The sequence below is a fragment of the Paroedura picta genome, chromosome 14 (assembly GCF_049243985.1).
Source record: "Paroedura picta isolate Pp20150507F chromosome 14, Ppicta_v3.0, whole genome shotgun sequence".
NCBI lineage: Eukaryota > Metazoa > Chordata > Lepidosauria > Squamata > Gekkonidae > Paroedura > Paroedura picta.
This window is the reverse complement of record NC_135382.1, coordinates 25060605-25074153: the sequence shown is the minus strand read 5'-3', so window position 1 is coordinate 25074153 and position 13549 is coordinate 25060605. Positions and strand designations below refer to the sequence as shown.

The 13549-nt window shown below is 44.3% G+C and overlaps 1 protein-coding gene across 5 annotated transcripts in view; it reads left to right on the top strand.

Annotated features, from left to right (window-relative positions):
* Positions 1-13549, top strand: part of CMIP (c-Maf inducing protein) — a 161476-nt gene that overhangs the window by 71220 nt on the left and 76707 nt on the right. For all 5 annotated transcript variants that reach the window (XM_077310976.1, XM_077310979.1, XM_077310981.1 and 2 more), the window contains exon 2: positions 12247-12372. In XM_077310976.1, coding sequence (XP_077167091.1) covers positions 12247-12372 — 126 coding nt within the window. The remainder of the gene's footprint in view (positions 1-12246; positions 12373-13549) is intronic.

The following is a 13549-nucleotide window of genomic DNA, read 5'->3' as shown; positions in this document are numbered from 1 at the left end:
GGCTTCCCAGATCCTAATGTGACCCTGGCAAAAGTATATAGGATGAGTTTTTATCCCTGAAACAATGTAGAGTGAGCATGACATCATATTTAACAATAAATCCATTTTCAAAAACAGTTAAAAGTATTAGAAGAAGAGTTGGTTTTTATACCCCGCTTTTTACTGCCTGGAGGAACTTTAAAGTGGCCTCCGTTCCTCTCCCCACAACAGAAACCCAGTGAGGTAGGTGAGGCTGAGAGAGCTCTAACAGAACTGCTTGGTCAGAACAGCTCTATCAGGGCTGTGGAAAGCTGAAGGAAACCCGTCTGTCTGCATGTGGAGGAGCAAGAAATCAAACCCGGCTCGCCAGCTTATAAGCCGCCACTCTTAACTACTACAGCCCAGTATTAACATCGTAGTCCAAAGCTGTATAAAGTCTCCATTTAGTTTTAAATCAATACTTTTATGGCTGTAATGACAGCTAGGCATGCCTGTTTATTTTAAAATACGTAAATAATAATGGAAATTTTTTATTTAAGGCATTAGCTTAAATTAACCTTTTTCTTTGCCTCTTGGCGATCAAAACGGACTTGATTTAAATCCCCGCCACATGCCAGGTAGCTGCCAGAATCTAATTTTTACGTTAAAGTCATGCTCGGCAGTGGAAAAAGATATCACCCTCTGGGTTTTCCCCCCCTCCAAGCTTCGAATGCAGCATATGGAGACAGATGACCTCTTCACAGTTTAAAGTGGTCATTGAAGCCTTCCTAGAACCCCCGGGGTTTGGCCTCCCTGCACTCCGCAGATGATTAAAACCGAGCTGGTTGTCGCTCCTGGCGTTTGCCATTTTGCCTCCTCTCAAGCCCTGAAGAGCTTGGTTGAAATCCTCTTAGAGATTCCAAAGAGAGATTGGAGTGCCGGATGACAGATGTGTGTTTGTTTGGTGCCAAGCGACAGCTATTGTGCCCTGTGTAAATCGCTGGAGAAGTTTGTTTTTGCAGGAGTGTTTTATGTCCTGGTTGGATAGGAGGAAATCAGTATTCCCAAGAGCGATCTGTGCTTCTTAGTGAAGAAAAGGGTGGCTGCCAGTAGGGCGTTTGGTAACTCACGCAGGAGCTACCAGACCATTTCCGCACTGGGTACGTTGCTGCCCCGGCTCCCACGTAGGAGCACAAATTCAGGGCGCATGAGGTACACCAGGCCAAATGCTCCCCTGTGCAGGAACAGGTAGAGGCGGGGCAACCTCCCCCAGCTCAAACTCCAGCCTGCAGCCTGGCATGGAGCTCCCTGTGCAGAAATGGTCCCAGGTCTCATTTCAGTTTGGATAGTTTGCAAGCATTGGTCTTCTGTCCAGGAATCCTAGGTCCAAATTGTAGCTCCCTGGATGGCCTTGGTCAAGTCTCAAAACTAATATCAGATCATCAAGAAGGTGAAATGGGAGACTTTTATAATATCCGCTTAAGCACTTTGGCAGGAAGGGGTAATAAATATTTTTTTGGGTGGGGGTGGGGGCTAGAAGGGACCTTAGATCTATGGCAGGACAAATGTTTTATGTGAGCCCCCAAATTCCATCTTCAGTACCCTCCTTTTGAACAATCTATGTCTGCGACTGGAGTGAGCTGCAGCCAATTGGGTTAGACAGCCTGGGTGACCCAATGAACCCGCCTTGTTTATAAGACAACTTCTTCTGATGGGCAGGTTGGGAACAAACATGTTCAGTAAACCATGGGTGAATTTAGTATGGCAATTTAGTGAGCGAACCAGGTGATTTTGTATTCTGCATCTTTCTTGCGGTGTATGCAATATGCAATATTTATACTTCTTTTTCAGTGAATTCGCGAATGGAAATTTCTGCCCGGGGTATGTTCTGGTTCCACCGTTGTATTTCTCATCTTCATATGGAATAACATTTTGCTTCATTGTGTCAAAATAGAGGACAGTTGTAATGCTCCTGTGGTATGATGTTAACACAGAGGTGTTACGCAACAAAAACATTGCTTGTGTCTCTTGGACTGGCTTCTTTGTGAAGATGGCCAACTAGCAAGGCTTTCTGGTCTGGCGTGTTGCCGATTTTGGGGGCCTGGCACAACGATAAACTTCAGAACATATTTGGCAGAAGTTTTGTGATTTTTTAATTTTCGTCTTTGGTAATATCTTTGAGCAGCTTTGCTTCAGCCTCTGCCTTCATCCCCAGTGCCTGTCTTTCTGCCTTTAAACTTGAAGCATACTTAGGTGGTTTGGTTTTTTAAATCCAAGTTCAGCCTCTAAGTCAGGGGTAGTCAAACTGCGGCCCTCCAGATGTCCATGGACTACAATTCCCAGGAGCCCCCTGCCAGCGAATGCTGGCAGGAGGCTCCTGGGAATTGTAGTCCATGGACATCTGGAGGGCCGCAGTTTGACTACCCCTGCGTCTAAGTCATTTGGTTGAGACCAGGCGTAACCAGCAACATCTGCAGGGCCCCCGCTCCCTCCCTCCCAGAAATCTATCAATGCATTCTGCCCCTGGACATGTTTGCACTGTTATAATTACCATTGTTACAATGATCCGTGTCAATAGTATTAATGTTATGGCTCTCTATATGTTATGGAAAAACTAAGTTCCTTGTATTGTTTCCTACGTTTTATGTAAACCGGCCTGAGCCTCCGGCGAAGGCAGTATATAAATATAATAAATAAATATACAAGTCAGACTTTTTCATGAAACCCTGGGGTTTCTCGGTGGCTTTGGAAGGGCTTCCTGAATGGGTGCGAATGATTTTTAAATATATTTTTAAATAATTGTTAAACATTTATTAGGTAATATGATCATACACAGTCATGTCAGCATACCCACCCCTCCCAAAATAAAAAATCGGCCTGAAGGGGAGGGGCCCTAGGTGGGCATGTGCACAGCTATGCTCCCCAACCATATTCTGCATGATTCCACCACTTCTTGGGTTTCTCGAATCCTGAAGAAGGTTTCAGGGGTTTCTCAACAGTAAAAAAGTTGAGAAAGGCTACTCTTATCTCTGTCCAGGAGCTGGACCATTTCCTCTGTGACATCAGAGCCCCTCAATCAACCAGGTTTCATTAAGATGCATCCAGTTGATAAGAAAAAACCTACCATTGATCACTTATCTCCCTGGCTCCGACTGCAGGTTCCTTAAAGGCTGAAAGTAGAGGAAAAATGCAGTAGTCATATTGACAATACTGAGGGGTTAATTTTGAGTGGGTACAGTGGGGGAAAATGGTTTTTATATGTCTTACTCTTGGAAGCCAGTAAATGTGGTCCACCAGGTGTCTTAATATCGGTTTGCAAACTCTACAACCATTTGAAACAGCCTTGTCTTCCGAGTTGCTGATATGCTTCTAAATTTATGGCCGTTTTAACGTTTTTAATTGGCCACATTAATGGTTATAAACAGCTTAGAAAGCTTTGGAAATGCTGTTATAAACATTTTCACATATATATAATCTGTCTGCAGCTCAAGGCATGTACGGCATTTGTTTAAGTCAATGAATACTATCAATGAACATTCTCAAATACGAAGGATCTCTAGAGATTCTCCTCTGCTCCATTAAGAAAATCTCTCTCTTTTTCCCCCTCTCTTTTCCTTGGCATAGTTTTCTATATCAGCGAATATTTGACAAAAGTTTATTACAGAGAGACTGGCCCCCGATCTGTCATCTGAGTGATGGGCAGTCCTGTTCTGCTTGTCTTGTTTTGACTAATTGAGATTCTTGGCTTCAAAGTCATTATAAATTCGTAAATCGCGATGGTAGCACAGTCTGTTCTGTGCTGCAAGAATGTTTAAAAAAAACTGAATTGGCTGTTTTCACACTTAAACCCCTTTTATGGGTGAATGAATATGGAATTAGAGAAGTATGATGGTGTTACATCCTATCTCATGCTGCTTGGAAACATTTTTCTTCCCATACATGATCTTGGTCATTTTGAGAACAGTGTGATGATTGTAAGAGAATACTATAACTATGCTTGTAGCACATACCTGGGACTCTGGCAAAGACATTCCTGCCCCTAGCCCAGCAGATTGGCTCAGGTTGATCTGGGTTCAACATACTGTGACAGATTTTTCAGTGAATGTGCAGGACATAAGTTACTGCCCTGTAACGTGGCACCTCTATTTCACACCCATTAACTCAGGAGTCTCTCCTGTCTTGACCTGATGGACGCTTTTGGAATTTTAAAGTCTAGGGAGTTGACATTGCAACAGAATTGCCGCCATGGGAGGTTGGGTCCAATATCAAAATGTTGGGAAGTTCTACAGAAGGTTGGGAGGTTCTAAGCCAAGTGTTGTCCTGATTAATCAAAAAGATGATGCTTCTCTGGGGACCTTCTGGTGAACCTCCTACACCAATGAAGTTGATAAAAGCCGTGGTTTCCTGTTTTTGCCTTGTGGTAGGAATAAGAAGGCACCGGAAAACACACTGTTGGATGCCATGTTGGAAACCACTGTCTTATCTTATTGAATAGGTAACAAACACAACAAAAATAGGCCATGGATTGTTCCATTTGAGCTATTCCTGGTGATGTGAATGTACACTGGGGAGGAATTTTACAATTGCTGTTGGGACAACAACAGCTAAGAATGGCTGAGGTTGTGCTGGAGTTGTCTACTCTTCCAGTAAGGATATGTAGAGCACTGACACTGAGTTGTTTGGTCACAAACAATCAATGATGCTGGGAAAACTGGTCCAGATTTAGGAGCTACTCCCAGCTGCCTGGCATGACCCATCTGCTTAGATTCAAATGGGTAGCTGTGTTGGTCTGAAGTAGCACAATAAAACCAGAGTGTTAAGACCGTGCCCTGAATAAGTTTTTGTTGGTCTTAAAGGTGCTATTGGACTCTGATTTTATTGTATTCCTTCTGCTTAAAAGAGACTTTCTCAACTTCTTTACCGTTGAGAACACCCTGAAACATTCTTCAGGCATGGAGAAACACCAAAAGTGGTGTGATCATGCAAAATATGGTTGGGAAGCATAGCTGTGTATGTTCCCCCCCAGGGTCCTCATCTTCCCACTCCTTTCAGGCCCATCCTTGGTCATTGGGAGGGGGGGGGAGTTGACATGACCATATATGGTCATATCAACAAATAAATGCTTCACAAATTTTAAAAATATATTAAAAATTTATCAACTCCCATCCATTAAGAAAAGCCTTCCAGGGTCATCAAGAAAACCCAGGGTTCTACAAAACCCTAGGCCCATTCCGCACACATTGGATACGGCACTTTCAATGTGTTTTTGCAGCTGGATTTTCTTCTAAACTGCATTGGGAGTGCATTCTCTAACATTTGTGGAATAGGCCCTTGTTGAGAAAGCCTGGCCTAGAGTCAACGAGAGAGCAGATTGAAAGAGAGAAGAGAAGAAATAGGTGGATGGATATAGACAAACTAAAAATAAGAGAATTGCATGGCAGGATTAAAGTTGGGTTTCATGACTGGAACAGTTGGTGGCTACCAGAATAGAGGCTCATTTAATAATAGATGTCCTGTTTATTTCCTCTTCATTCATTCAACTTTCCATGGAAATAGGTAGATGGGATTCTGTGCTGCTACTTCCCAGCAGCCCTGGAGAAAGAGCGGTTGTTCTTTTGAGGCCCCAACATCCCATTCCATCTGAAAAACTTAATCCTGTAAGACTCTGATATATAGAATCTTCTGGCAAATGGCTGTCCAGCCCATACATCCCTCTTGGCCTGAATGCGACAAAACCTATGCTAGAGATTTCTAAATCTTTTTGGTACAGGGTGAGAGAAGGGTGGGGGAATGTCCTGCATAGTGCAGGGGGTTGGACTAGATGACCCAGGAGGTCCCTTCCAATTATTCTATGATTATTCTACGATTCTACAATAGCATTTCTTTTAACAAAACAAGTAAATGGCCAGCAGGGAATATTTAATTAAAAGAAGAGGTTTGACAAAAAACCCAAACTAAAGAAGTTATCTTTGGAAGCATTATCTCTTCCCCCGCAACCCAAAATTCATTCTCTGAAGTTGCATCTCTTTGACAGTGGATCCACATGGTAAGTCCTTCATGCACAACTACTTGTGACAGATGTGCTCCTTCCGCAACCGCATAGATTTCAACGTATTGCCACATGTTTATATCCCACCCTGAGTTTCCACAGATAGGGTAGAATATAGATCTGGTATGTCAAAGAATATCTTACAGGGTTGCCAACCTCCAGATGGGATCTCCTGGAGTTAAACTAGTTTCCAGGTATCAGCCCCCCTGGAAGAAACAGCAGCATCACATCACATCTCATCCCCTCTCCAAATGCCACCTACCCAAGCTTCGCCCCCAAAGTTCCAGGAATGTTCCTGACCAGTTTTCATCTCCTAAAAAACAACAACACAGTAACTTGTCAGTGCTCAGGTGGCTTGTTTATCAAGACAGAGTGATTCATGCTGATGGACAGTGCTGTACCTGGCTCACCGGAAGTAACCTGTTGCATTAACTGGTGACTCAGGTTGCAGATTTCCCTTTGTATGAAGTACTTTCCTGACATGGGGAGACAACTCATGGCTGTTTAGCAAACACACAGGAGAGGCAGAGCAGTTTCAATATCGGGCTTCCTCCTTGAGTTTTGACGATCCACCAAGTAGCTGTCATCCTTGCTAGAACTGTAGCGAGTGTTTTTCCTGCATTTTCTAGCAGCAGGTGTAGGGAGTGTTCTTTTGTCCAGGGAAAGCCACAAAATGAGTTTCACGGAGAAATGTCTTGTTCCCCATCTGTTTTTGCCTTATTTCAGTCTCATTATGGAGATACTAACCGTGCCTTCTCTGTATTTTTATCTATTTATTTATGTTTGTATTTATATGCCGCCCTCTAGGCTCAGGGCAGTTTGCAGAAAAGGCTAGATGAGGAACAGTGTACAGAATGTTTGGTAACTTGGTCAACGATCAGCAAATTAGAACAAAGCATACAATGTTCAGGTGATGATTTCAGCCATCTTAACATCATCAGCAGCAGTTATAACATGTCATAACAAGTGCAGGTCCACAATCCCATTCTTGGGCTCCACAGAGCCAGATCTAACCGTATGGCTATTTTAGCCAGTCTCAATTTGTGTCCTGTGACGGAGGAAATTACCTTTTTCCTGTTCTCTGCAGATCCGTATGACTTTTACTAGATATCACTTTATGTCCTAGCTGCTGTGAAAATTTAGACTAGAGCATACTTGCAACCTAACCCATGATAGTATATTTTGCCTGTTTGTGTCTTCAGGGTCGGGTTTTTGGTTGTATTTGAATCTTATTTTAGTTTGTTTTCATTGTAATCTCGATTAATCCTTCTTGATCCTTTGTTGCATTTTTTCACTCTTTTGATTTTAATGGGGTTTTTTAAAACAAAAATGTGCAGTTGTGTTGAGGAAATAAACATAAAATGGTTTGTACTGAGATCTCATTAGACTACCTCGTGAGATCTCTGCAGCCATTTTGAGTCGCCTACACAACCAGACAACAGGGTCTACCTAGGCCACCCTATGGGGCTGCTGAGATCTTGTGAGGTGATCTCACAGGATTCCAGTGGTCATTTACTGCAATATGGAAAGAAGGTGTGTGTGTGGGGGGGGGAGAGGAATCAGGAAGCATGAAGATTGAGGCAAACCACGTGGGGAGGAAGCAGAGTCAGCACAAGGAAGGAGAATTTAACATGGGTGGAGAATAGAGACTGGGGTAGGAAATCCTTCTCCCCTGCAACCCCTCTCCCATTTTCTTCTGTTTATAGTTCAACTTCTTAGAATTTCCAGCATGACAAACTAGCTTGTTGGCAATTTCTATTTTGTGTGGTTCCAAGCACTCCCGGGGAAAAAAGGGAGAAATGGCGAGTTGCCACTTGTGCATTGTAATGATATTTACGACTTCTGGATGGTCCTCCTTTTTCAAGGTATATTTTTAGTTCTCCACTGAGCAAATTGGACCCTGAGTCTCGCTGTTTCCATGTGTCCTTTCTGTTTTTCATAATGTTGATCACTGAAGGACCGTGTGTTTTTGGCTTTCCTGGGAGAACACGATAATTGCTCTCCTGTAGCTAGTTTGTGACATACAGTCTCTGCCTAAACCACTGGGACTCCAGGGGCAAGCAGGGAATAATATTGTGAGTAAATGAGGCTTCAAAAAGTTTTATCAAGCTTCCTGCGTCACCAAGACTTTGTTTAGAGGGAGGGAAGAAAAGTAGATTTTGGTTCTCAACCTTGATGTGGAACTTCAACATAAAGAAGGGCTATTTAAGAAGTGCAGTTTATGAAGAAGTGTTTCCACAATGGGAGGGGGGGGGATGAAATAGCCTTCATTAAATTAGCTTTCAAGAAGGAGAGGGGTGTTCCAGTAAGAAATGTATACGCATGCAACTTACAGCAGGTTTTAAAAGCAAATGTCGACGGTTTAAATGAAATTAATAAGTAGATTGGAATCCCAAGGAAAATTAATCCATGTCAGCTTCTTATGGCAGACCCCTCATAGTGATTTACTAGGGACAAAAGTCAAGGATGCTGGGTTCCGATTCCATCCACCCCCATGATTTCTGGCTACAATCCTAAGAATGCTTTCCTGGGAATCAGCCCCATTGATTAGAATGGGGCTTATTTTGCTCTTTGTCTTCTTTATCTGTTTCGTAATTCTCCTCTTATCTCCCAGGAGCTTGCATTCATTTCTTTGGTTGGGTCTTTTCTGTAACTATTTGATGTGTGCCGTAAATGTTTATGTCTATTGACCATGCAGTCCATCTCCCCCTTGAAATGGCCAGCATAAAACGGTACTCCAGATAGCAAGCAGCTTCTGCAGGAGCCAAGAAACTTAAATTTAGGTGTACACGCCCTCTATTTAACAGGGTGGGTGTCTTTGTTTTATTTTTATATTTGAAGTATTTTTATGCTGCCTTTCTATCTGGTCATGGACCCCCAGGCAGCCCACATGAAAAAAACCCAAACAATTTGTTAAAAGTACATCATGTACCCTAGTACCAAACATTGATCAAACATTTTCCCGTTTAATTTTTGCCTGTGGAAAAGATGTTGGGGTGGGAATTTTTTTTAAAGGTTCTGGTTGTTTCTACACATGTTCCTAGGATTATTAATTTTCAGCTGTCTCCCTGATGTCAAATTAAATATGTGGGCGAAGGAATACACCTTTCGTCTGCCGTGCAGGCGTGTAAGCACAAGCACATGGGCACCAAATGATGGAGCATTATGCCCCTCCCTCAATTGCTCCCTACCTAGCTAGTACATGAATAAGAAGAAGAGTTGGTTCTCATATGCCACTTTTCTCTACCCAAAGGAGTCTCAAAGTGGCTTACATTCACCTTCCCTTTCCTCTCCCCACAACAGACACCCTGTGAGGGGGGTGAGACTGAGAGAGCCCTGATATCACTGCCCGGTCAGAACAGCTTTATCAGTGCTGTGGTGAGCCCAAGGTCACCCAGCTGGCTGCATGTGGCGGAGTGCAGAATCGAACCCGGCTTCTAACCACTACACCAAGCTGGCTCTCTTTTGAATGTGTTTGAGATACAGATATAAGAACAAACAGATCCACTATGAGTTTTGAAGCCAAGTAAAATGCTATGGTCAGGTTAAGTTACCACCAGAGAGAGATAATATTTAGCCAGTGATGCTTGCTGCTCAAGCCAAGGTGATTGCTTTTTTGTTTTTGTTTTTACCTGGGAAATGTTGACAGGGATGATGTATCACGAGACATCCCAGCAACTTGGATGCTTCTGAAAAGGAGATAAGACCCACTCCCTTGTGTAGAGAGAGTCTCCTATGCTGGTGTCCTGAAGCAGCTCAACAGAGACCAGGCACAAAGGAGGAGGCTTCTGCCTAATCCAAAAGGCAGGGTGACCCTCCGCCTTCCAAATTAGCTTGGGGCCTGCACATGCAGATTCCTTGGAGCATGAGGGGGCAGAGCTCAACGGCAAATCCTTCCTTTCTTTTCAGGGACAGGCTCCGATGAAGCCAGCCGCAAGCCTATTGATTGTTCTCTAGGATCCTTTATTGGTCTCCAGGATCACCAGGGCAGCTGATCTCATTCTACACCTAGTTTCAAGCCATTACTGTGCGTCCTATCCCCTGCTGCTGGCAGGATCCGCTCCCTGCCCTCTTAAAAGCTCCCTGCAAGTAGTGTAACGGCCCAGCAACCTAAGAGAGTGGCTGGAACATTTTATCCTTTTATTTACACAGACTTAATGTGAGGCAACATCCAAAGCCCGGAATCAACCACCTGCAGTCTCCGGCGATGGAGTCCTTTCTACCACTTAATCCTCTTGCATGTGTGAACCACAGTTGAGGGTCCCAGGCAAGAGCAAGGCAAGCTACCGCTTGTGGCTTGAATGCAGGCTCTGGAAGTTTCACTCACCCTTTGGGGTGAGGAAGAGATTTCCCCATAACAGGCAGCAGCCTGGCTCTCTGTTTGCATAGAAATTATCCGTTAATACCCTATCATGTACATTGCCTTGTAGGACTCAGGAAGGTGGCTGCAAATTTCTTAGCAACAGTTTATGTGTCTCAGCACTGATCCCTGCTTGTGAAAACACAAAGTTCAACTGTAGCCTGATTTAATTTTGGGTTTTGGGTTTTTTTTTAAGTATGACTTGCCCCTGTTTGGGAGGATATCAGAGAAACCTGGTGGGGAGTGCGGGGTTTGCATTGCAGTAAAAAGTCTCTGTCTCAATGCTGTGCTGCAGCTTAGTTTTATAATGTAAATCTCAAAGCTGTGTGTGTTTGTGTGTGTGTGTACACAAACACTGATCTCTGCCAAAACGGGTAGGGCTCATCTTTGGAAGCCCAAGACTTGCTGACAGGTTTAATGTTCAGATGTCAGTGGTGTGCTTGATCCCTGACGCTTTGTGACAGCAAAACAAAAACAAGAGGAACGGCATCCAGCACAAGGCTGGGGAAGCATGGAGATTTGGTCTGCGTCATACTCCTTTAACGGAGGATCTCCTGGCACTGAGTTTAGCAGTACACAAGTCTTTCGTGATCCCCCTCCCAAATGTTAGCAATAAAAATAACTTATTTATTTTTAATTTTTTATTCAAAGGTGGCGGAAAGTGCTGACAAGTTGCCTCTGACTTTTGGGGATCCTAAATGGCTGTCCAGATGTCCTTGCACTACAATTGCCATGAGCCCATGCCAGCACTATGTTGGCAGGCGCGCATGGTAACTGTGGACATCTCGAGAGCCACAGTTTGGTCACCCCTGCTATAGGGCAGGGATCCTCAACCTGTGGTCCTCCAGATGTTCATGGACTACAATTCCCATGAGCCCCTGCCAGCAAATGCTGTCAGGGGCTCATGGGAATTGTAGTCCACGGACATCTGGAGGACCACAGGTTGAGGAATCCTGCTATCGGGTGTTCAAGGCAAGAGACATTCAGAGGCCCTCGCATTCCTTGGAGATCCCCCATCCAACTACTAACCTGAACCGTCGCTGCTCAGCTTCCAAGGTCTGATGAGGCTGGGGCAGCCTGGGCCATCCAGATCAGGCCACTGCCCAAGCTTGCTTGCTCATTGCTATGACTAGTACAAATTAAGCATAGGTATAATTCTCGTTCAGTGTTCAAAGCGTTTCACCCCTTGCAGTGAGTCTTCCAACAACCTTGCAAGGCAGACCGGTGGTGTTGTGGCTTGCTCAGAGCCACCTAAGGAGTGGTTGGTTGAGGCACTACCCAGCTCATGGCTCATGCCCTTCCCGGAGGAGCTTCCCGAACGACAGCTTCCTGTCCTTTTTTGTCCTAGTGCTTGTGTGCTATAGTGGAACGTGGAACATTCAGTTAGCACAAGTCAGTTCTTACGTGATGGGCTGTACAGCTCCATCTGGGCTGTCTGTCACCCCTGTCGGGGTGGAATTTAGTGTCATGAAATTGCAGCTTTCATTTTACAGAATGTCAAGTTTCTAGACCTATGAAAGTGAGCTTGATTGCTTTTCTCTGTTACGAGCAAAGCAATAGTTAATGCAACAAATAGCACAAAGCAAGATATAAATCATGCAAAATGAGGGGAGTCATGTACCCTTGCTTATTTCGCTTATTGCACGGAATGCCGAATTCAGATTTCGTTGGTTTCAACTTTTGAGAAAGTGTCACTTATATACTGTTTATTTCCCAGGACTGTTAAATGCTAGGGCACTTCAACAAGACAATTGTATTTTATGTGCATTGGTTTGAAGAAATAATTCAGTGCAGTTGCTTAATTCTTGGTTAAGTCCTTGTTGGGATTTTTAAGCTAGGTGAATTAATCCCCCCCTTCTCTCTCTGTTTGTTCTTGCAGCCAACTGGGTACATGGAAAACGCGATTTCGTACAGCTCAATTGAAGACGTGCAGTTACTCTCTTGGGAGAATGCCCCTAAGTATTGTTTACAGCTCACCATCCCTGGGGGGACCGTCTTGCTCCAGGTATGGTAAACATGAAAAGGAAGCTCTCTGCTTTCTGCTGTTTAATCATTGCAATTCTTTGCTGATTGTGGGAGTGGACACAAAGAGGTAGATGGTTGTGATCTCAGCTTCATAACAAATTCGTCCTGAGAGGGGGGGGAGGAATGCATTCAGAACCTTTGGGTTACATTTGGGCTGCCAATATTATTGGGAGCCAGAATCAGATCTCTGATATTCCAGCAAACTTTCCATGGAACAGCGAGAGCCCTGCGAGGGGCATAAGGAGACAAGCGATCCCTCAGATATGCGTGGTCCAGGCCATGGGGGTCTGCACTGGCTGCCAATTGTGTACCAGATCAATTTCAAGGTTTTGGTACTTACCTTTAAGGCTATTCATGGCCTGGACCTCGCATATCTGAGGGACTGCTTGTCTCCTTATGTCCCTTGCAGGGATCTTGACTCTGCAGGTTTGAATCTGCTGGTGGTCCCTGGTCCTCAGGAGGCTTGCCTGGCCTCAACCAGGGCCAAGACCTTTTTGGTCCTGGCCTTGACCTGGCGGAATGAAGTCTCGTAAGAGCTGAAGGCCCTGACAGAGCTATCGCAGTTCTGCAGGGCCTGCAAGACGGAGATCTTCCACCAGGCATTTGGTTGAGGCCAGGCTAAGAAGGATCTGGGTCCCTCCTTTAGAGGCCCTCCAGATGCTTGACCATCTGGGCAGGTAGCTTCTCCTGAGGTTAGTGTGGTGGCGTGTATTGGGTCTGGACTGGTGGGTTCGGAGGGTACGGATGGGACTATGCTGTGAAGAGTTGCATTTTAGTCTGCTTTATGGCTTTTTGTGTAAACTACCACAAGCTGGTCTGTTCCAGGAGTGGCGGACCATACATTTAAATATAAATAAGTAATACATATAAATAGATAAATGTTTAAGGATAAGGCATGGGAAATGTCCATAATAAAATTTTAAATGCTCTGGTGTGTGCATTGAGGGACTCATCCATACGTTCTTGTTTCATTTCCTCTATTTTGGATGTTGATTTCCTGTAGGCAGATACTGTTATATGCTCATGTGCAATGATGTATTATATCATACTCTGATGAGTATACCTGTTACTCCAGGGGTGGCCAAACTGTGGCTCTCCAGATGTCCATGGACTACAAGTACTATGAGCCGTGCAGGCAGGGGCTCATGGTAATTGTA